Raw genomic sequence first — 25,027 nt, 5'->3', positions numbered from 1 at the left:
TAAGTCAAGGTCCAGCCCTGTGTACGGTATGCTAATAGGCACCACAGATCCTTTCTGACAGTGATGAGGAAATGACTCCTCTGGTGCCAGTATTTGGGGGAGTGGAGTTTTTGAACCTGACTGTGAGGATCGAGGGAACGTCTTAAATAAATGTGCTATGGGCAGCCGTGAACATCTTGCGCTGCTGTTCAGTGGAATCTTAAGAACTAGTGTTCTGGAGTCAGCTGCGGGCTAGAATATATCTAACCTGTGATCTTGGCCAAATTATTTGCCTCCCTCATTCATTCCACAAACACGACTGGACTCCCGGCTGATCAAGTGTGCTTATCAATGGGTGGGTGGGCGTATGATCCTATTATCAGCTGTAAGTTTCAGGAGACACCAAAGTGTTTACTCCTAAGTTCAATGGGAAATTCCAAATAAACGCTAATTATTAGGGTTTGCCCCTTTTCACACACACACACACACACACACACACACACACACACACACAAAACCACCACAGGTAAACTGTCAATAAAAGCGAGTTATTCTTTTGAGGTTTGCAGTCTAAAGGCAGCTTTTGAATTTAAGAGTCTTAATTCTCTCCGAGATCGCAGACACGCCCATTCCCGGAAGGGCAGGGCATTTGCAGGGCAGCACAAGCGCTCGCCCAAACCCCTTTACTGAGCTGCTTTTATTCCCACAACTGCTACAGCAGCGGTTGAAGTGGTGTGAGAGGCCTGTGAGTCCTCAGACTCGCCGCAGTGGGAAGACAGGCCAGACTGACAATGGCGGTGGGGACCCTGTCTGTCCCCCAAAGGGACAAAGGCGGAAGAGACCCATAGGACGCAGGTCCGGCCTCCGCCCCAGGGGTTCCCAACCCGCCCGCTTAGAGCGACACCGCCCAGATAACAATGGCGCTGTGAAGGTGGAACCCCGGGCGGGAGAGCAGAGCAGAGCAAGGGTGTGAGCAGCTCTGGCCCTGGGTAACTGACGCAACCCCACGCTCCCATCTTCGTTCCAGACGCTCCGGCCCCGCCTAGCAGCCGGAGCCCTAAGCCATCCGTTCAGAGTTCAGATAAAGGAGGCGTTAGCGAGGGCGGGACCCGGCTCCCTTAGCTGACAAGGGTGGAGGCGAGATCACGTGACCCTGGCCCCGCCCCTTAGGAAGCCACTGCGGGCCTCCTCGGAAGGGCAGCGGCGGAAGTGACCTCACGACGTTCCTCGCGGCGTGCGGCTACGTGGCGGAGCCGGCGGAAGCAGTTCCTCCGCCGGACCCAGAGTGTTTGTGTTTTGGTTCGTGAGGAGCCGGGGCGGTCTGAGGGGAGGAGACCGAGGGAGGAGGAGGAGGAGGAGAACGACGACATCGAGGAAGAAGTCCTCGGAACTCGAGCGCGGCGACTCTGGAGGAGGGGAAAGGAAGGCGGAGCGGAGAGGCGGCGACGCAGCCCGGCAGGGGCGACACGGCGCTTGGAGTCCCGCGCCGGCCAGAGTGAGAAGTAGCGAAGCAGGCAGGCGACCCCGCTGCGGCTGCGGCGCATCCGATCTCCGGGCCGTGCGTGGCCTCGCTGCCGGGAGCCGCGCCCCAGGTAAGCCGGCGTCGGGGCGGGTCTCCGTGGTTCCGGGCTGTGCCCGGGCCTCCAAGCCGCCGCGGCCTCTCGGCGCTAGTGACTCATCCTTCCAGCAGCTTCGGAGCCTGGGACGTAGGGATCCGCTGAGGGAGCGGCGGGTGTCACTCTCTTCCCTTCACAAGATGGCGCCGTGGGAAGAGCCTGGGGCCGCGGCGGTCTCCAGCCCGGGCCTTGGGTGTCTGCCCCGGCCGCCGAGCCGAATCGCATCCGGGGTGAGGGGGTGGCTCAGGCGTGCGGCCACAGGGCCCAGCGGAGCTCCTGGCCCCGGCCCCGCGGTTGGTTTCTCGGCCTCCTGCAGACAGGCACCCAGGCCTACAGCAGGTGGGGATCGGGGAGCTCCGCCTACCTCTGAGCGGCTCGGCCTGGGCAGTGCGAATGGTGGGCTCTGGTCCCGAGCGCGGGAGCTGGGGAGCCCCGGCCCTGAGGCTCAGGGCGAGCGGGTTAACATCCTAACACCTGCAGAACTCGGAACTTTAAAGCTTTGACTGTCACACTTGGCATATTAGTTTCTGCTTTGCCCAAATGGATCTAAAGTTCTGAGTCAGTTACCTTGCACCTAACTAATTTTAAAAAAATAAATAAAAACTGTGTTACAGCTTTCAGAATGCTGATGGTCTGCCCAGAATCGTTCTTAATGTAAAAATTGAACCCGTAGGGTTGTGAACAAAGTATGCAGCACAACAAGTGCCTGGCACAATTTAAGGGCTCAGTATAATTTTTAATCAAAGACTACCTAACTGTATAATGACTATTTTAAAGGTTCGAGATGCATATTATGCAAAAGTTTTCTTTTGCGGAATAAAAAGTACAAATAAATAATAAGTACAGAGCCTCTGCAGGCTGAGCAGTAGTGTCACTGAAGTACCCCCAGCCCTTGAACTTAACAGTAATATCATGTTCAGTCTGGGTATGTTTATAATTTGTTTCGTTTCCTGTTTGAGGTCTTTGGAAGTAATGATTTAGAGCTTTGCACTTTAAAAAACATTGACTATTAAGGCATCCACCTGTCATCCCAACTCTGGAAGCTGAGGTAGGATCAGGAGTCCCTGCCATCCCTAACCTAACCTATCCTGTGCTTGCCTAGGCTACAAGTCCCTGCCCCTCAAAAAATGCAGTGGGGGTGTGGGGCAGGAAACAGTTTTAATAAACAAAACTAAGTGCCAATTTTTTTGTGTATTTTCTATGAGAATTGACATTTCACTGAAATTTTGGAAGTACCATAGGCATACAGAACATAGGCATACATTTTGTTCTGGGTAAGTTATTTACTGTTTTGTAGGTAAGGAACACAATTGAAAAATATTTGAGCTGAAGGTATGCTGGTGCTTTTTTCAGTCTGTATGAATATATTGATCTATAAGCATTAATTAAATAATTAACCAAGAGGCCATTTTAATTGCCAGTTTCAAATACTGTGTACTTAGTAAGCACTGTATTAGAGACTACATATGTTGTCTTACTTAATTATCTCAGTTGCTATGCAATGTTAGAGTATAGTGGATATAGAGATTTGAAAATTAAAACTTTGCTTAGGCAGAAATTGGTATAGCCGAGACTTAGACTTCAAAATCTGGTTTGTTTTATGTATTGGTGAGAAATAGGAATTTTACTTAATTACTTTTGACCAGCTCTCACTGTATAGTTCTGGTATGCTTTGCAGACCAGGCTAGCTTGGAACCCACAGTGACTCATCCCCCTTTTTCTGGCCCTGGAGTGCTAGAATTAAAATCTTGGACCACTCTGTTGTTTTGAGACGAGCCTTGCTAAATATTTCTGACTGGCATGCTTCTGTCTCAGCTTCTCAAGTTCTAGGACCACAGGCAGGCTCCATCATGCCAGGCTGAAATGGTAGTTTTATTTATGTGCTCTTAGAAGCAGCACAAACATTTCATCTGTAAATGTGTTGGTATTTATTGGTAAAGATAGGAACTCTTCAAAGCTAGTAACTAGATTAGGCTAAGAGATATATCTTAAAAACTGAGCTGGGCTTGGTGGGGCATACCTTTAATTAGAGAACTCAGGAGGCAAAGGCAGATAGATGTACTGATTGATCTGTTTGAATTCAGGGACAGCCAAGGCTACACAGAAGAGACCTTGTCTTAAAACAACAAACAAACAGCACAGATCCTATGGACTTATTAATGAATTTGTCAGTATCAGGTGTTCCATATCAATTCAAATTTTATACGAAATAATAATTTCTTACATGAAATATAAATTAAATGTAGCCTTTAGTTAAATTTTTTTAGTGAGAAAATCCTTAGTATATTTTGTTTTAATAAGCTTATAACCCACATTTAGTTTTTGCATGTGATGTTTACATGTGTATGTATTCCTGTGTGAGGTATGTGTATTTCACAGCATTTTTGTGTGGGACAACCTCAGGTCTTGGTCCTTACCTTTTCATCATACGTGGTTCCCAGAGTCCAAGCCCAAGCTTATACAAGTGCTTTATGTAGTGATCTTTCTCTTCCTCCTTTTTTGAAACAAAGTTTTTATGTAGCCTGGGCTAGCCTAAGAGGACTTCATAGCCCTCCTTCTTCCAGTTCTCTGCGTCTTGGGATTACAGGCTTACCCCCATCCAGGCTCCATATATTGGTAAGAGGTTGGAGTAAAATACTAAGGTTGATTTGTGAATAAGCTGAAAGAGCCTGAAGAAACCATCTAATGCTACTTCGTGATGCCCTGTCTAAACCGGAGGGGAGAGGACTGTCACACAGACCAGCTTTTTCCAGATACATTGCTGAACAGAAAATAATCCATATACTGTTAGCCCCCCAAAATTATGTCATTCCTTTGGGGGGGGATTTGTTTTTTTTGAGACAGGGTTTCTCTGTATAGCCCTGGCTGTCCTGGAACTCTGTAGACCAAGCTGGCCTCGAACTCAGAAATCTCCCTGCCTCTGCCTCCCAGAGTGCTGGGATTATAGGCATGCGCCACCACCGCCCAGCTGTCATTTCTAATCATACCAAATAGAGAAATTGTTATCAGCTAGGCGTACAATCATGGGAGTTAAAAATTATTTGGTGTTTGAGAATTATTATTAAATGATAAATGTATCACTTAATGGAAGCTTTCAGATAGTAAACTCTAGACTTGTTCTAGAAGCCTTCCATTTACTAGCGTTATTTCCTTCAAAATGACATTAAGTATTGTGACATCAGAACCTAATTTTTCTTTTGTCTATTGTTCTTTCTTCCTTTCAAGATTTTAGTTTTAGTTTTAGTTTATATGGGTATGTGCTTATAAATGCTGTGCCCAAGAAGGCTTGAGGAGGATGCCAGATCACCCGAACGGAAGCTGGTGTTATGGGTGGTTGTGAATCACCCTATAAATTGAAGTCCAGTCACCTAGAATTGCAATATTCCTACTAATCTGCCATCTTTCCAGTACTTAGACTCTGAATTCCTGATTGACATCTCAGATTGCTTTGTCACAGTTAATGTGTGAGCTCGGTGAAGTTACTTAACCTTTCAGTGCCTGTTTTCTTGCTTATAAGAATTGTAATAGTGCTCGATACTTCTGAGTGACTGGATTGAGTTTGTAGAATACTAACTGGTCAGGTCTTCTGTTTTGAACCTAGAGCTCGCTGTTTGCTGGGCAAGCACACTTCCAGTCCCCAGCTCCAAAGTCAAATTGTTGAAGGTTAGTTGCTGTTTAGTTTTGTAATCAGGTCTTAACTGGTTATCCATGGCTTTGAATCCTGCCTCAGCCTTCCCAAGTTTGGCACTGCTGTTGCCACCACACACCCTGCTGAAAGCTTACCTCTCTCCTTTTTTTTTTCCTTTTTCTTGGTTAATATACAGAGAGGTGGGTTATGGGTGACATTTTCATTTGTGTCATTATATTTTGTTCTTCCTTGTGTGCCCCCCCCCCCCACTGCTCTTCCTTATCTTCTTCTCGTACCCCTTTTTTCTCTGTAGATTGTCTGCCTTCTGGTTTCATTCCATTATTTTCTCTTCTTCCAAGCATTTTTTTCTCTTCCTTTAGATTTCTCACAATCTTTTTGAAGGTTAACTTCAGGTGATTTTAGGTTCAAATCATGTGCCATTATTTCTCTTGAAAGGTGGCAAAATAAACTAAATTATGCTGGCTGTCTAGTTAGTTAGTCATTACAATACAGTGAGTAAATTTACTAAAGTGACTACTACTGATTTACTTAGTTTTGATTTATTTATCTAGTTATTATTTGTGTCTCCACAGGTATTTTCTCCAGAAAGAAAACAAAATTGATGCCTTGCATCCTGGAAGTTCATTTAGGAATCTGAAATTAGGGACTTCTTTAAAATTTGGACATGGCTAATCGAGGAGCAACAAGACCCAACGGGCCAAATACTGGAAATAAAATATGCCAGTTCAAACTGGTTCTTCTAGGAGAGTCTGCTGTTGGCAAATCAAGCCTGGTGCTTCGTTTTGTGAAAGGCCAATTTCATGAATTTCAAGAGAGTACCATTGGGGGTGAGATTCTTATTTTTAATCGTTTAACTGAATCATATATTAATATTTGTTCTAAATGTGATTTTGAATAACTAAATTGATATGCAGGGAAAGAAAAAAGGTTTTAGGAGACATCAGACTTTAAAATATACGTTATTTTGATGTTTTGTTTAAACAAAGTGTTGTACCCTAAACTATTCTGAAATTCCTGTGAATTTCTGACTGGCATGCCTCCCCCTCCTCCTACTCCTAATTATTAGGATTACAGATGTAATCTAAACCAGCATGTTGGGTTTGTTTGTTTGTTTGTTTTTGGATTTTTGGTTTTTTCCGAGACTGGGTTTCTCTGTATAGCCCTGGCTATCCTGGAACTCAACTCTGTAGACCAGGCTGGCCTCGAACTCAGAAATCGGCCTGCCTCTGCCTCCCAGAGTGCTGGGATTACAGGCGTGCGCCACCACTGCCCAGCGCTCAAACAATATTTAATGGGAGGAAAAACAAACTACAAAATTGAAACCTCTTGTTTATTTACATAGGAAAATCTTCCTTTTAAGACAAGGTCTTGCCCTATATCCCATATGAACTCTTTGCATTCCTTGGTCTACCAAGTATGGGATTACAGATTTAGTTCCCATACATGGGTTATTTTATTTTTTGAGTCAGGGTGTCAAAACTAGCAGAGCTTTACTTCATAGCTTTTTGGGAGAGTGATATATGAGTGGGACATTCATAAGATAGGATTTATATAGCTTAGATTGGCTCAGAACTGAAGCTAGCTAGTTATGGCTGACCTTGAATATTTGGTCTTCTACCTCCTGAATGTTGAGATTACAGGTGGGTGGGCCATGGTTGTGGTGCTAGGGATGAAACCCAGGGTTTTGTGCATGCTAGGAAAGCACAACTAAGGTATGTCTCTAGGCCTCAGTAATTTTTAACACAATATTTTTATCTTTAATCCTCCAGTGCATACTACTTAGGTTAGGGAAGTCACATGTTAATTTTCCTCTTAAATGAAATGGAAATAACAGCTTTACTTGAAATAAAAACAGATATCCTTATCTCTAGGCGCAGATAAATTGTCAGCTAAACAAATACCAGTGTAAATGTCGCTGAGTAATTTTTAGCAGTTAATGTTATATAATAATGCTTTGGATGATACCTGTTAAGTATTTGATTTAAATTTTTTGATTAAGTAGGGGCTGGAGAGATGGTTAAGCAGTTAGCACTGGTTGCTTTCCAGAGGTAAGAAGTTTAGGCTCAGACTTTATTTAGACCAGTGATTCTCAACCTGTGGGTCGAGACTTCTTTGGGAGGTCAAATGGCCAGCCCTTTCACAGAGGTTGCACATAGCAGGTAATGCACATTAGATTCATAACAGTAGCAAAATTATAGCATTATAGTAGTAATAAGATTTATAGTCTGTAGTCACCACAGCATGAGACTGGTCGCAGCTTTAGAACAACTTTCTGGAGCTGGCTCTCCTTCCACAGTACATTTTCGGAACTCAAACTCAGATCATCCAGTGCTTTTTTTACCCACTGAGCCATTTCCCCACCCTAAAAATATTTTTCAGTTATAGATAATGCATAGTTTGATTTAATTGTCAAACAGTATACACATGTATCAAAACTGTCTTATATTGAAGTATATTTGACTTTTGTTCCTTAGTTATACCTCTGCTCTGTCTTGCTGGCTGGAGCAGTGAGGAAATGAAAAGACAGACTATGGACACAGAAATAGCTGGGACTGTGATCTCTAGAGGAAAAATCCCAGCATCCCCAAAAGCTCAGAATATTTATTATAGAGTTGAACAAGGAAACGGGGTTATTGCATACAGCAGAGCCAGGAGTAGAGGTTATTATATACAGATAAACAAAAAGGTAAGGTTTCTGGTTTACAGCTGGATCAAGGAGACAGGTTTGGCCAATCTTTGTAACAGAAGTGTTTGTATGGGAACAGTTCTCAGGCTATAAAAATCCCAATGGGAACAAACTATGATGGAATTTTTGCACACTGTCAAACCTTTTTTGTTTTGTTTTTGTTTGGTTGGAATGGTTTGGTTTGGTTTTTTTCGAGACAGGGTTTCTCTGTATAACCCTGGCTGTCCTAGAACTCAACTCTGTAGACCAGGCTGGCCTCGAACTCAGAAACCCGCCTGCATCTGCCTCCCAGAGTGCTGGGATTACAGGTGTGCGCCACCACCTCCCAGCACACTGTCAGATCTTATACTCAGTCCCCCCAAGGAAGACTTTGCTGTTCCTCTGTGCCTAAGGCTATAGGGATCTTGACATGACATTGTTCATGACATACCCATTTCAACAATACACATTGATTCAGGACCTCATTACAATACCTTAATACAACTAGCAGGAAAATAAGTTCATTCCAAAAAAAAAAGGCCAACTTAAAATTTTACATTTAAGTGTATTTTTGTCTTTGTTTTGTTTTTGTTTTTTTTATTGGTTTTCTTTTTATTTATTTTTTTTATTCGATATATTCTTTATTTACATTTCAAATGATCTTCCCTTTTCTGGCTCCCCACTCCCCTAAAGTCCCATAAGTCCTCTTCCCTCCCCCTGCTCCCCCATCTACATCCCTTCCCACTTCCCTGTTCTGGTTTTCCCCTATACTGCTACACTAAGTCTTTCCAGAACCAGGGGGCACTCCTCTGTTCTTCTTGTACATCATTTAATATGAGGATTATGTCTTGGGTATTCAAAGTTTCTAGGCTAATATCCACTTATCAGTGAGTGCATACCATGATTGATCTTTTGAGACTGGGTTACCTCACTTAATATGATGTTCTCCAGATCCATCCATTTGTCTAAGAATTTCATGAATTCATTGTTTCTATTGGCTGAGTAGTACTCCATTGTATAAATATACCACTTTTTTTTTTTTATCCATTCCTCCGTTGAGGGACACCTGGGTTCTTTCCAGCTTCTGGCTATAACAAATAGGGCTGCTATGAACATAGTGGAGCATGTGTCCTTATTGCATGCCGGGGAATCCTCTGGGTATATGTCCAGGAGTGGTATAACAGGATCTTCCGGAAGTGTCATGCCCAGATTTCTGAGGAACCGCCAGACTGATTTCTAAAGTGATTGCACCATCTTGCAATCCCACCAGCAGTGGAGGAGTGTTCCTCTTTCTCCACATCCTCAACAACACCTGCTGTCTCCTGAGTTTTTGACCCTAGCCATTCTTACTGGTGTGAGGTGAAATCTTAGGGTTGTTTTGATTTGCATTTCTAATGATTAATGATGTTGAACATTTCTTAAGGTGTTTCTCAGCCATCCGAAGTTCTTCATGTGAAAATTCTTTGTTTAGCTCTGTACACCACTTTTTAATATGGTTATTTGGTTCTCTGAGTTCTACCTTCTTAAGTTCTTTGTATATTATATATATATGTTTATATGTATATACATATATATGTTTATATGTATATACATATATATGTGTGTGTGTATATATGTATGTATATATATACATACATATATATATATATATATATATATATATATATGTATATATATATATACACACACACACACACACACATATCAGATTTAGCGTGGGTGAAGATCCTTTCCCAATCTGTTGGTTGACGTTTTGTCCTTTTGACGGTGTCCTTTGCCTTACAGAAACTTTGTAGTTTTATGAGGTCCCTTTTGTCAATTGATCTTAGAGCATAAGCTATTGGTGTTCTGTTCAGGAACTTTTCCCCTGTGCCCATGTCCTCAAGGGTCTTCCCCAGTTTCTTTCCTATTAGTTTCAGTGTGTCAGGTTTTATGTGGAGGTCCTTGATCCACTTGGAGTTGAGCTTAGTACAGGGAGATAAGAATGGATCGATTTGCATTCTTCTGCGTGCTGACCTCCAGTTGAACCAGCACCATTTGTTGAAAAGGCTATCTTTTTCAGCTCCTTTGTCGAAGATCAGGTGACCATAGGTGTGTGGGTTCATTTTTGGGTCTTCAATCCTATTCCATTGATCTGCTTGCCTGATATTGTACCAATACCATGCAGTTTTTATCACTATTGCTCTGTGGTAATGTTTGAGGTCTGGGATCCTGATTCTCCCTGAAGTTCTTTTACTGTTGAGAATAGTTTTAGCTATCCTGGGTTTTTTGTTATTCCAGATGAATTTGAGAATTGCTCTTTCTAGCTCTATGAAGAACTGAGTTGGGATTTTGATGGGGATTGCATTGAATCTATATATTGCTTTTGGCAAGATGGCCATTTTAACTATATTAATCCTGCCAATCCATGAGCATGGAAGATTTTTCCATTTTCTGAGGTTTTCTTCGATTTCCTTCTTCAGAGATCTGAAGTTCTTGTCATATAGGTCTTTCACTTGTTTGGTTAGAGTCACACCAAGATACTTTATGCTGTTTGTGGCTATTGTGAAGGGTGTCATTTCCCTAATTTCTTTCTCAGTCTGCTTATCCTTTGAGTATAGAAAGGCTACTTATTTGCTTGCGTTGATTTTGTAACAGCCACTTTGCTGAAGTAGTTTATCAGCTGTAGGAGTTTTCTAGTAGAGTTTTTTTGGGTCACTTAAGTATACATATCATCTGCAAATAGTGATAGTTTGACTTCTTCCTTTCCAATTTGTATCCCTTTGACCTCCATATGTTGTCTAATTGCTCTAGCTAGGACTTCAAGAACTATATTGAAAAGATAATGGAGAGAGAGGACAGCCTTGTCTAGTCCCTGATTTTAGTGGGATTGCTTCAAGTTTCTCTCCATATAGTTTGATGTTGGCTACCGGTTTGCTGTATATTGCTTTTACTATGTTTAGATATGGGCCTTGAATTCCTGTCCTTTCCAAGACTTTTAGCATGAAAGGATGCTGAATTTTGTCAAATGCTTTTTCAGAATCTAATGAAATGATCATGTGTGTGTTTTTTTTTCCCCTTTGAGTTTGTTTATATAGTGGATAGCATTGATGAATTTCCATATATTGAACCATCCCTGCATCCCTGGGATGAATCCTACTCGATCATGGTGGATGATCATTTTGATGTGTTCTTGGATTCGGTGGCAAGAATTTTACTGAATATTTTTGCATCGATATTCATAAGGGAAATTGGTCTGACATTCTCTTTCTTAGTTGGATCTTTGTGTGGTTTTGGATCAGCGTAATTGTGGCTTTGTAGAAGGAGTTGGGTAGTGTTCCTTCTGTTTCTATTTTGTGGATTAGTTTGAAGAGTATTGGTGTTAAGTCTTCTTTGAAGGTCTGATAGAATTCTGTACTAAAATCATCTGGTCCTGTGCTTTTTTTGGTCAGAAGGCTTTCTATGACCCCTTCTATTTCTTTAGGGGTTATGGGTCTGTTTAGATGATCTATTTGATCCTGGTTTAATTTTGGTAATTGATATCTGTCTAAGAAATTGTCCATTTCCTCCATATTCTCCAGTTGTGTTGAGTACAGGCTTTTGTAGTAGGATCTGATGATTTTTTGAAATTTCCTCAGTTTCTGTTGTTATATCTCCCTTTTCATTTCTAATTTTGTTAATGTGGATACTGTCTCTGTGCCCTTTGGTTAGTCTGGCTAAGGGTTTATCTAGCTTGTTGATTTTTTTTTTTTTTTCAAAGAACCAGCTCCTGGTTTTGTTGATTCTTTGTCTGGTTCTCTTAGTTTCTACTTGATTGATTTCAGCCCTGAGTTTGATGATTTCCTGTCTTCTTCTCCTCCTGGGTGAATTAGCTTCTTTTTGTCCCAGGGCTTTCAGTTGTTCCGTTAAGCTTCTAGTGTATGCTCTCTCCAATTTCTTTTTGGAGGCAGTCAAAGCTATGAGTTTTCCTCTTAGCACTGCTTTCATTGTGTCCCATAGATTTGGATATGTTATGCCTTCATTTTCATTAAATTTTAAAAAATCTTTGATTTCTTTCTTTATTTCTTCCTGACCAAGGTATCATTGGGTAGAGTATTGTTCAGTTTCCATGTGTGTGTGGGCTTTCTGTTGTTTTTATTGTTATTAAAGACCACTTTTACTCCATAGTGATCTGATAGGAGGCATGGGATTATTTCAATCTTCTTATATTTGTTGAGGTCTGTCTTGTGACCAATTATATGATCGATTTTGGAGAAGGTACCATGAGGTGCTGAGAAAAGGGTATATTATATTATTTTGCTTTGGGATAAAAAGTTCTGTATATATCTGTTAAATCCAATTGGTCCAAAGCTTCAATTAGTTTTACTGTGTCCCTGTTAAGTTTCTGTTTCCTGATCGGTCCATTGAGGAGAGTGGAGTGTTGAAGTCACCCACGATTATTGTGTTAGGTGCAATGTGTGCTTTGAGCTTTAGTAAAGTTTCTTTTATGAATGAGGGTGCCCTTGCATTTGGCGCATAGATGTTCAGGATTGAGAGTTCTTTTTGTTGGGTTTTTCCTTTGACCAGCAAGAAGTATCCTTCCATGTCTCTTTTTATGACATTAGGTTGAAAGTCAATTTTATCTGATATTAGAATGGCAACTCTGGCTTGTTTCCTGAGACCATTTGCTTGTAGAATTGTCTTCCAGCCTTTTACTCTAAGGTAGTTTTTGTCTTTGACACTAAGGTCTGTTTCCTGTATGCAGCAAAATATAGGGTCCACGTATCCAGTCTGTTAGTCTATGTCTTTTTATTGGGGAATTGAGTCCATTGATGTTAAGAGATATTAAGGAATAGTGGTTATTGCTTCCTATCATTTCTGTTGTTAATTTTATACTTGTGTGGTTATCTTCTTTTGGGTTTGATGAAAGAAGTTTAATATCCTGCTTTTTCCAGGGTATAGTTTCCCTCGTTGTAATGGTGTTTTTCCCCTATTATCCTTTGTAGGGCTGGGTTTGTGGAAAGATACTGTGTAAATTTGGTTTTGTCATGGAATATCTTGGTTTCTCCATCTATAGTGATTGAGAGTTTCACTGGGTATAGTAGTCTTGGCTGGCATTTGTGTTCTCTTAGAGTCTGCATGAGCTCTACCCAGGATCTTCTAGCTTTCATGGTCTCTGGTGAGAAGTCTGGTGTAATTCTGATAGGTCTTCCTTTATATGTTACTTGCCCTTTTTCTCTTACTGCCCTAAGTATTCTTTGTTTAGTATATTTCAGGTTTTGATTATTATGTGACAGGAAGTATTTCTGTTCTGGTCCAGTCTGGAGTTCTGTAGGCTTCTTGTATATTCATGGGCATCTATAAAAGATTAAGTTGCCTATAATCTTTTGTCCTGGATTTCCTGGATGTTTTGGGTTACAAGCTTTTTGCTTTTTGCATTTTGCATTTTCTTTGACTGTTAGGTCCGTGGTTTCTATGGTACCTTCGGCATCTGATATTCTTTCTTCTATCTCTTGTATTTTATTGTTGATATTTGCATCTATGGCTCCTGATTTCTTCCCAAGGTTTTCTATCTCCAAAGCCCTTTGTAATTTCTTAGTTCTTTCTACTTCTGTTTTTAGATCCTGGATATTTTTGCTCAGTTCCTTCACTTGCTTGTTTGTGTTTTCCTGTAATTCTTTGAGAGATCTTTGTGTTTCTTCTTTCATGACTTCTGCCTGTTGATCAAAGTTCTCCTGTATTTCTTTAAGTGATTTTTGTATTTCCTCCTTATTGACTACTATCTTTTTACCCATATTGTCCTGAATTTCTTTAAGTGATTTTTGTGTTTCCCTTGTAAGGGTTTCTAGCTTTTAATCATTTTTCTCCTGAATTTCTTTAAGAGATTTATTTATGTCCTTTATGTGTTCCTCTAACAGCATCCTGACCAGTGATTTTTAAATCCAACTCTTGTTTTTCTGGTGTGTTGGGGTATCCAGGACTAGCTGTTGTTGGAGAATTGGGTTCAGATGCTGCCATAATGCCTTGGTTTCTGTTAGTAAGGCTCCTACGCTTGCCTTTAGCCATCTGGTTCTCACTGGTATTAGATGGTCTTATTGTCACTGGCTGGTGCTTCAACCTCCTGTGGACCTTTAAGGTTATTTCCGAGACATTGGATGACTGGGTTTCCTCTGGCACAGATTGCTGATGTGCTGCCTTCCTCTTTTGTGCCTTTGGAGCCCTGCTGAGTCTTGCCTCAAGCAATGTTATACTTGGGTTGTCTCAGTGAACAGGTGTTCCCCAACTGCTCTGTCATGGAGCGAAGATGGTGGTGGAGAGTCATTCCCTCTGTTGATCCTCACATAGGACACAGGCCCCACAACAGGCTGGCTGGCAAATGAACCGCCTATGTGCTCAGGTTCCTGGAGGTTATTTGCACCCCCAGAGATCTTAATTCAGTACCTAATGATACTTTTCTGCCCTGGCAGGCAGCGAAGATGGCTGCGGGGAGTCACTCCCTCTGCTGCTCTCTACGTAGGACACAGGCCCCACAACCGGCTGGCTGACAGACGAACCGCCTATGTGCTCAGGTCCTGGGCACAGGCAGACCCCTGGTGGTTTGCACCCCCAGAGATCTTAAGCTCATGATAATACAGTACCTAGTGATGCTTTTCTGCCCCTGCAGGTAGCAAAGATCTGTTTTGGTTTTTGATACAGAGTTTCTGTAGCACAAGCAGGCCTGGAACTCACAGCAGTTTGGCCTCAACCTCCTGAGGTATGCCACCACACTCAGCTTTCACAGTGTTAATGGTACTGGTTAGTTGGTTGGGTTTGTTTAAATAGACACTTATGTAGAGCAAGTTGGCCTCAGATTCACTGTGTAGCTAAAGCTAGTCTCAACTGATTGTCTTGCCTCCACTACTTTCTGGAACTACAGATATGTGATACTACCACGCCCCGGTTTTTGTTAAAATTGCTTTTAAATAAAATGATAAGAAGACCCAGATGTGGAAAAGGGAGTTATTATTTGAAACAAGGGTAATTCAGACTGGCCCTGAACTCTAGGTCTTCTTGAGAGCTAGACCTTGTTTATTGTATTGAAAATACTGTATAGTGTTCTTAGTTTTAAGTGAAAGAATATTATCTTAATGGGTAAAATTATTTCCTCTTAGAACTTAATGCCCATGGGTTTGTAGGTTGTATTAGATGTTGGTATAAATTTGATTTTTTATATTAGTTTGTGCCACTCAGGATCTAAGGAGATCATGATGATGCAGTAGCTATAGTATCAGTCCTCTGAGTTATACATTCAAATTTTTCTCTGGTTAATTGAAATGTTGAATAGGATTGATGACAATCCTATGAAACACTTCGGCCCTGTTTACATATTGTATAAATGAAGTATTAAACTGGATAAAGATTTCCAAAGAACACCTTTTGCTGATATTTTGTTTTGTTTATGGTACTGGAGCTTGAACCAAGAACCTCATGTAGACTAGGCTAGTGCTCTACCACAGTGCTACTACATTCCCAGCCCCAGGGGTTCTTTTAAATTGCATGCAATGGTGTACACTTAACTCCAACACTTGGGAAGCAGAAGCAAGCAGATCTGGTTTGCAGCTAGCTTGTTCATCAGAGTGAATTCCAGGACAGCCAGGACTCAACAGATTCTTGTCTCAAAAACAAAACAACAAAACAAAACAAAAATATTGAGGCTATATTCAGTGGTAAAGTGTTTGCCTTCATAAGGTCTTAGTTTCAGTCCCCCACCCCCACCCCCAGTATCACAAAAGATACAGTCACACATATACATAGATAATATGGCTAATTATTTATCTTTTGTATCCTCTTAAAATTAGTTGCAAAGAATTATTATAAACCATAAGTATTAGTATTTTGCCCTGTCTTGGTGTTGTTAGGGTTAGGGAGCTGGCACTGATCAAATATTTGAAAATGTTCAGCAGAATAACTTAACCATGGACCTAGTAAACTGCCTCTGTTGGTTCACTTGACCATTCTGTTGTATACTGGGGCATAGTAGATTGTCTGAAGTTCATTCCCTATTTCCAAACACTGTACTACTTGAAATCACATGTTTTACCTGTGTATAATGAATGGTACATGCCTATAATCCCAGCACTTGGAAGGTGGCAAAAAGGTAAGTTCAACACCAGCTTTAAGTATGTAGTAAGTTTGAAGTCATGTCTCCCAAAAAAGGAAACAGTAATTCAAGAAATTTTTGTGGTTGATTTGTTTTTGAGACAGTTTCTTATAGCCCAAGCTGACCTTGAGTTCACTGTGTAGCTATGAGCTATTCCTTCTACTTTTACTTCCCCAGTGCTAGAATTAGGGGCAACTGAGTATTCAGTGCTGGGGACTGAGCCTACAAGTTAGTATATGATAATGCAAACTACCACCTAAACTAAACTACATTCTTAGCTCTATTTGGTAGGTTTGGGGTTTTGTTTGTTTGTTTTATTTTGTATAATTGTATTTTGTATGTGTCATTGTGGTACTTGAGTGCCATGGTATGTATGTGGGTGTTAACTCCTTCCTTTTGCCATATGCTCCAGGGATAGAATTCAGGTTATCAGGCTTGTGTGCCAAACACCCATGGCCATTTTGCTGCTGGACCGGGTTTTTGTAATTATCAGCTGTGGTGATGTAAGAAGCATAAACTCTAGCTATTTAATTGCTAACCCATCAAAAAGAGAGTTTTGTTGGTATCATGTCTTAGACTTTTTTCTTTATGTATTGTTAACATTAGGGATTGAACCTAGTGTTTTACCCATACTAAACAAGTACTCTACCTCAGAATTATAGCCCTGCCCACCTTATTTTCCTCTCTGTTTTTAAGACAGGGTCTTTGAACTCACTATCACTTAGAGAAAGACTTGAATTCTAAGAGCAGAATCTTCTTCCCTCAGCTACGAGTAGCTGAGATTTTTTTTTTTAGGTCCAGTCATATCAATGGGCTTTGAAGATAATCACAGTACTTTACAAATCTCTCCACTGCTTCCTTAAGGTTTATTTTTTTAAAAAGTTATTTATTATGTATTTAGTATTCTACCTGCATGTATGCCTGCATGCTAGAAGAGGGCATCAGATCCCAGTATAGAGAGTTGTGAGCCATCATGTGGTCGCTGGGGATTGAACTCACAACCTCTGGAAAAGCAGCCAGTACTCTTTAACTTCTATCTAGCCCCATCGCTCCCTTCTTGATTTCTTTCTCTTTTTTCCTCCTTTCTTTCCCCTTCTTCCCTTTATTTTGAGACAGTCTTACTGTGTAGTCCGGACTGTCTTTGAAATCATGCTTCTCTTTAGTTCTGGCTACTGAAATGACAGAGATGGGGGAGTGGCACTCTTTTTATCTTTGTAAAACAAAACATCATGAAATAGTTCATTTTTGAGCTATATTGCATTTGTGTCTAATTTGTAAATTTCAAAAAAAATGTTATTTTATAGAAACAATTTGACCTATTAAGACATGTCCACTCATGGGACTTAGATCACACATTTCCAAGTCTCATCAGTACATTAGCATGGCTGTATAAAAACACTAAGTTTTATAGGTGAAGAAACCAAGGGCACTAGCTTCCATAAGTTGCCTGGTTTTTTACAGTTAATTCAGAGCAGATCCTTTAGTGCAACTGTTGTATAATTGCCCATGTGGGGTTTTTGTTGGTGGTGGGTTGGGGTCTTTGGTGGTGGTAGTTTTGGTTTTTGGGTTTTTGGGTTTTTTTTTTTTTTTTGTTTTTTGTTTTGCAAGCAGTTGAGACTAGAAAATCAGTGCACATGACAAACATTATGCTGTGTAATTAAATATTTGAAAGTTACTTGAGTGTCAGTTAAAATAATGTGAAAGTACTTCTCTGTCTTAGAAAAAGAAGGTAAAAGGGCTGCGTGGGATGGAGTATGCCTTTTCCAGGCCAACCAAGACTGTTTAGTGACATCTTGCCTAAAAGAAGAAAGGGCGGGGGGGTAAGAGCTAGGGAGTTAAGGTTTCCAGTGGGTCTCCAAGATACCTAACTTCATTGTTTGTCCATCGAGGCTCCGATTTTCTGGCCCCCCTCCGGTTTACAGCTTTTACAGCTATACATTATTTTACAAATTATGTTTGCATATGGTTGCATGTATGAAGATTGGAGGATGACTTGCACTTGTTCTCTTCCTGCCACCATGTGGATCCTGGGAATTGAACTCAGTTGTAGCAGTGTGCCTTTTTACACTTAATTCAAGATAGTTTTCCTTGACAACCAAATAATAGCTGAGTTTAAGCATAAGTGCTATGAAAGAATTATGTAGAAGCTAAAGACTTTTATGGCCAAGCTCAAATTACAGTGTCAGTGCCAGGTAAGAAAATTGTAGTGTGACACCATATAATGTAGGTAGATCTCTTGGAACATACAATCTACTGTAACATCTTAACAGAAGAGCTTCCTCAGTGTTCTGTATAATAGTCATATGTCTATTCTATTTTATTTGTTAATGGTAAAATTTCTCAATGTTCTTTATCGTATTTTCTTTTGTACCTTACAATTTCATTTTTTGTTTTCTTTCTTAACCACACAAATACACAGCGTGTGCTCTCTCTCTTTCTCCCATTCCTTCCCTCTCTCCCTCCTTCCCTCCTTGGTGCTGGGGACAAAACCAGGGTCTTTGTAAGTTATGCAAAACACCCTACTGCTGAGAGCTGTGTCCCCAGCTCCAATGTTAGACATTTAACCCTCTCACTTTTCTGTTTGCAGTTTCAGGTTACAGTCCAGTAGTAGATGTCTTCAAAAGTTTGCTCCTGAACTTATTTCTGTAATGTGATTATTAATATAGTTATAAAACCAGAAGAATCTTTAATGACTGAGATTTAAAGGGTTCCTGTCTTTTCATAAGTTTTCTCCCTTAGAACACTTCTAGTTTCTATGGGAATCTTGACTTAATTCCTGTAAGTACCTGTAACTGTTAATGTAATCGATTTGGGAGGTTAATTTAATTTGTTGTTATTTTGGCCTGGAACTCAAACTATCCTCACACTTGAGTCAGTACTTCCCAAGAACTGACATTACATGGTATGTACCACCACCCACATCATTTATCTGTGCTGTTCCCTGTCTTTACTGGGTAAAGTAATGTAATCCCAGCATTGAGCCAGAGGCAGGTGAATATCTAATTTAGGGCCAGACTGGTCTTTGTAAGGAGTTACAGGCCAACCATATTTAGTTACATAGCAAAGTTCTGGTTTTATTTATTTTTTAAGATTTTAAAATATGGGCTGGGGAAATGACTCAGCAATTAAGACCTGACTGCTCTTCCAGAGGTTCTGAGTTCAATTCCCAGCATGGTGATTCATGGCCATCTATAATGAGATCTGATGCCCTCTTCTGGTATGTCTGAAGACAGCTACTTTATTGAGAGCAACAGGCAGTTTGTACCCTGGGGGTCAAGAAAAATCACCTGAGTAAAGTTCTTATGAGTTCAAGTTCTCCCGAGATCACAAGGGCAGGATGCATGTGGAAAGAAAAAGAAAAAAACTTGCCAGGCAGTGGTGGCGCAAGCCTTTAATCCCAGCACTTGGGAGGCAGAGGCAGGCGGATTTCTGAGTTCAGGGCCAGCCTGGTCTACAGAGTTGAGTCTAGGACAGCCAGGGCTACACAGAGAAACTCTGTCTAAAACAAACTAATTAACTTTACATTGAGGCATTTAAACAAATAACAATAGCCAGTTGTAATGAATCAACTAAAGTAAACTCAGTCCTCTCTGGTACAGCTGGGAGGGACTTGTTAACACAATCCAAGAACAATTCCGTTTTTTTAAGAAACTGAGGTCACAAGACTCTTGTTTTCTTGGAGTTTTCTCAAAAGCATAAGAACATAAAGCTCCATTCATGGACCAAGTTCTTACAAATGTTATGTTTATGTATGGATCTAAGCCCAGGCTAGGCTCAAATTCATGACTCTTCTGCTTCCAGTGAATAAATGCTGGGATTACAGGCTTGCATCTCCGTACTAAATGTAAAGTATTCTTTAATATAGTCACGTACTGTTTGTTGAAATTGGAATCAGAATAAAAACAAAGGTTCTTGCCACACAGCCTGACCTAAGATCAATCAGTATAGCCCACACAGTAGAAGAAAAGAACCAAATCCTGAAAATTGCCCTCTGACCTGTATTTTTGCCACCTGATTCTGTGGCACACAGAATGCTTTTAAAGATTTATGATATGAATGTTAGACTGCATGTAACCTGATGTTATAGGGAATCCAGATCTCCTGAAACGAGTTGCAGATGATTGTGAGCTGCCATGTGGGTGCTAGGACCTGAAACCAGGTTCACTATAAGAACCAAGAAATAGTCTTAACTGCTGAACCATCTCTCCAGTCCCATTTTTTTTGTTTGTTTTGCTTTTTTGTTTGGTCTACATAACGAGTTCCAGTACACCCATAGCTACATACATAGTTAGACTATCAAGATAAGTAAAAAAGACAGGAAAAGGAAAAGGTAAAATAAAATTATTGCCAGGCAGTGGTGGCGCACGCCTTTAATCCCAGCAGTTGGGAGGCGGAGGCAGGTGGATTTCTGAGTTCAGGGACAGCCTGGTCTACAAAGTGAGTTCCAGGACATCCAGGGCAATACAGAGAAACCCTGTCTGGGGGTGGGGGGGGGACTTATGAGCAAGGTGGGTATTGAAGAACTGATGGCTCAGTAGAAAAAAGTGTGTACTACTTTTGCAGAGGGCTAAGTTTGCCTCCCATCAGCCTTTCACATAGATCAGTACACAAAATAAATACATAAAAATGACCCTTGAGCATTGTCTTAGTCAGGGTTTCTATTCCTGCACAAACTTCATGACCAAGAAGCAAGTTGGGGAGTAAAGGGTTTATTGAGCTTACACTTCCACATTGCAGTTCATCTCTGAAGGAAGTCAGGACTGGAACTCAAGCAGGTCAGGAAGCAGGAACTGATGCAGAAGCCATGGAGGGATGTTTCTTACTGGCTTGCTTCCCCTGGCTTGCTCGGCCTCTTATAGAACCCAAGAGCACCAGCCCAAAGGTGGTACCACCCATAAGGAGCCCTCCCCACTTGATCACTAATTGAGAAAATGCCCCACAACTGGATCTCATGGAGACACTTCCCCAACTAAAAGCTCCTTTCTCTGTGATAACTCCAGCCTGTGTCAATTTGACACACAAAACCAGCCAGTACAAGTGTGATGACGCACCTTTAATTCTGGCACTCCTATGGCAGAGGCAAACAGATCTTTAAGTTTGAGACCAGCCAGGGTTACATAGTGAAGGGTTTGTCTTAAAAAAATTATTTTATAATAAGAGAAGGTCTAATGACCTGAATTTAAACTTTGATTCTCACAGTTAAAAGCACCAGGTGCACTTCAGAGACTTTGAGTTCAGTTCCCAGCAACCACATGGTGGTTTATAGTCTATAATGAGTTCTGATGCCTTCTTCTGGCATGTGGGTATACATTCAGTTAGAACACTCATACATAAAATAAATGAATCTTAAAAAAATCAAAAACCGCTGGGCAGTGGTGATGTGCACCTTTAATCCCTGCACTTGGGAGGCAGAGACAGGTAGATTTCTGAGTTTGAGGACAGCCAAGGCTACACAGAGAAACCCTGTCTCAGAAAAAAAAAATCAAAAACCTAAAAAACCAAAAAATTGTTTTTAAAGATTTATTTATTTTATGCATATGAGTAAGTACACTATTGCTTTCTTTAGACACACCAGAAGTGGGTATCAGATCCCATTACAGATGGTTGTGAGCCACCATGTGGTTACTGGGATTTGAACTCAGGTCCTCTGGAAGAGCAGTCAGTGCTCTTAACCACTGAGCCATCTCTCCAGCGCCCCCACCTCCATTTTTTTTTAAAAGAACATAAGAACTTACAGACTAACAACATATAAGACCTGTACATGTTCAAATCAGACACAGCCCCAACAAGGAAAAGGAAAAATCTTACCCCTGACAATGAAGAAGCTATTTTCAGTTGATACCTGCAGGGAAAAAAGTTCTCCAGTGGGGTGACACTGGGGAATAGCAACCATACTCCAGGACGCCCCGTGTCCAAGAGTAGTTGGCCAACTCAAAATGAACTCCATGATTTGTTTTTACACTTTAGTTTGTTCTGGTTGGGGGGAGACATGGGTGTTGGTGTGGTTTGTGAGTGGGGGGTGGTTTGTATGTGTGTTTTTATTTTTGTCTTGCTGGATTTATTTGTTTAGATTTGATTTGGTTTTCCTTTGTCTTGCTAGATATATTTGTTTAGATTTGATTTGGTTTTCCTTTTTTGAGAGCAAAAACTTGAAATTTGGGGTTAGGGAGGATCTTGGGAAAGGTGGGAGGGGAAAGAATATGATCAAAGAATTGTAAAAAAAATTATTTTTAATTAAAAAGGAGAGGCAGTATTAGTTTAACAATCATCTGTACTGAAGAATTAATGAGTTATGTATTTGTGCCTAGCTATCTGTAAAGGCTTTGTTTTAGGAAACAGGTTTATATATATATATATATATATATATATATATATATATATATATATATATATATATTAAAGGATAGATTATAGTGTTTGTATATATATATAACCTATGTACTTCTTCGTGGGATTTGGGGGGAGGGATATTTAACTTGATATTCCTAATGTTGACTTTGAACTACTAGTTCTTCATCCTCTACTTCTTGTGGACTAGAATTACCAGCATGCATTACTGTACTTAATTTACAAACTACTGGGAATCTAACCTAGTTTTGTATATGCTAAGCAAGCACTCTGTGAAGCTACATTGTCAGCTCCTCCCACTTACTTTCAATAATCTCTAGATTAGTTCTAATACCCTGAAATGTGAAGTTGGTAGGCTGGGATGTGGTTCTATTGGTAGAGCAATTGTCTAACATGCAATGAAGCCCTGGGTTCAATCCCCAGCACCACATAAACTGGTCGTGATGTGGCACCAGTGGGGAGGTAGAGGCAAAGGGATCAAAAGTTCAGTGTCATCTTTGGTTATGCAGTGAATTTCAGGTCAGCCTGGCCTTCATGTCTTTTTTTAAAAGTTGAGAAAAAGAATAAACTTACAGATATTTTCTTTTTCAGCTGCCTTTCTAACCCAAACTGTGTGTCTTGATGACACAACAGTAAAATTTGAAATATGGGATACAGCTGGCCAAGAACGGTATCATAGCCTCGCACCAATGTACTACCGAGGAGCACAAGCAGCCATAGTTGTGTATGATATCACAAATGAGGTGGGTATAAAATCTTACTACCCTAAAGCCAGTTCAAATAATCATTTTTAGTACTTATAATTTGGTTAAAGATTTTTGGGGAAATTCATTTGTAGCCAGTAATAACATTTCTGCCAAAGCTTTTGTGCGTGAAATATAAAATGAAAGTGCCTTAAATGATAGAGTACTAAAATATTTTCTTCCCACTGGGTCACAGTAGAGCAGTGGTTCTTAACCTGTGGGTTGCAACCCCTTTGGGGATCTAACCACACTTTGACAGAGATCGCTTTAAGACTATCTTTTTTTTTTTTGGATTTGCTTTTTTCAAGACAGGGTTTCTCTGTATAGTCCTGGCTGTCCTGGAACTCACTCTGTAGACCAGGCTGGCCTCGAACTCAGAAATCCGCCTGCCTCTGCCTCCCAGAGTGCTGGGATTACAGGGTGCGCCACCACCGCCCAGCTGCTTTAAGACTATCTTGCATATCAGATTTTTACAGCACATTTCATAACACTAACAAAATTGCAATTATGAAGTAGCAAAATAATTTTATGGTTGGAAGTCACCACATATGAGGAACTGTATTAAAGTTTTCAGCATTAGGAAAGTTGAAAACTACTGCACTAGAGTCTTTAAGCCTTAGAGTCTTTAAGCCTTATTTCATAGAGAATGCTTTCTAACTCTGTTTTGAGCTTATGCCAGATAGCTTTTCCTTCCTTTTAACAGGAATCCTTTGCGAGAGCAAAAAACTGGGTTAAAGAACTTCAAAGGCAAGCAAGTCCTAATATTGTGATAGCTTTGTCAGGAAACAAAGCTGACTTAGCAAATAAAAGAGCTGTTGACTTCCAGGTATGTGGAATTTTACTTTTAACTTAAAATCTTATGTTTTAAAGTAATTTTAAACCTTAAAAATACAGACTTTGAAAAAACATACAAAACAGTAGTATGTAAAATATTTTTCCTAATGGAGTCAGGGATATAGCTTAGACGAGGAGGGGGGAGTGCACCTGCCTAGAGTGTATATGTGTGTCTTGGGTTCTGTTCTGAGCCATTGTGTAAACCAGGCATGCATGGTAGCAAACATAATATCGGGAAATAGAAGAGGATGAGGGTGGGGAGTGTATAAGGATAGCCTTGGCTATGCAAGACCATCTCTTCCCAAAAAGAACTGAATGGAAGATTGCAGAAAATACTGCTGTACCTTCCATCCCTCTACTGCCATATACACATTATATACATATATACTACATATATTGCTACACACACACACACACACACACACGGTGTGTGCATGCACACACATTTACTTAGCTGTCCTTAAAAGGCAATTAAAAAAATTGAGACCCAGCAGTGTGATTCAGCACATAAAGTGGCTGAGTTCTATGCCTAGAACCCAGGTGCTGGAAGGAGAGAAATGCAAATTGTCCTCTGACCTCCCTCCACATGCATACTGACTGGCACATACCTACCCCATACATACATACATACATGGCATATATAGAAATATATAAGTGTACTATGTATGTATGTATGTATGTATGTAAAAATAATAATGCTTGAGTCACGCCTGGCAGTATACTCCTGAAGACCTCCAGTTTGTATGCATTTAAGATAATTCAGAATGTCTTCTGCAAAATAGAGTAAATGCTACTTATATTTACATATTTATTTATATTTATTAAAATTATTTCTTTTGCTCTGAAAGCTCTGTCTGTGGCCTAATATGTAGATGGGACTCTTCATGACATTGCTAGAGTGTAGATGGAAGAAGCTACTGTATCATGGTGTATTAAGCAGAGCACTTTGCACTTGTAACTTCTTTAAAGATGGCCATGTGAAGTCTGTAATCAGCTATGCTGTCCAAACCAGTTACACTCCCCAGCAGAACATCTTAGAGAGCTTCAATTTTGTTCAGAAATGGCCCTGTGCTGTAACTGCTCAAAGGGGCCTCA

At 40.6% G+C, this 25,027-nt stretch overlaps 1 protein-coding gene across 2 annotated transcripts in view; it reads left to right on the top strand.

Moving 5' to 3' along the window:
• The first annotated feature begins 1,474 nt into the window (after positions 1–1,474).
• The window catches only part of Rab5a (RAB5A, member RAS oncogene family), a 32,754-nt gene continuing 9,201 nt past the window's right edge, over positions 1,475–25,027 (top strand). Inside the window, exons 1-5 of one of the 2 annotated variants that reach the window (XM_052192136.1) lie at positions 1,475–1,571; positions 5,197–5,258; positions 5,817–6,071; positions 22,947–23,098; positions 23,802–23,924. In XM_052192136.1, coding sequence (XP_052048096.1) covers positions 5,909–6,071; positions 22,947–23,098; positions 23,802–23,924 — 438 coding nt within the window. In that variant the 5' untranslated portion in view covers positions 1,475–1,571; positions 5,197–5,258; positions 5,817–5,908. The remainder of the gene's footprint in view (positions 1,572–5,196; positions 5,259–5,816; positions 6,072–22,946; positions 23,099–23,801; positions 23,925–25,027) is intronic. The other variant, XM_052192135.1, reaches the window with a different exon arrangement.

Source organism: Apodemus sylvaticus, chromosome 9 (genome assembly GCF_947179515.1).
Source record: "Apodemus sylvaticus chromosome 9, mApoSyl1.1, whole genome shotgun sequence".
Classification (NCBI taxonomy): domain Eukaryota; kingdom Metazoa; phylum Chordata; class Mammalia; order Rodentia; family Muridae; genus Apodemus; species Apodemus sylvaticus.
This window is presented reverse-complemented; position numbering and strand designations above follow the sequence as displayed.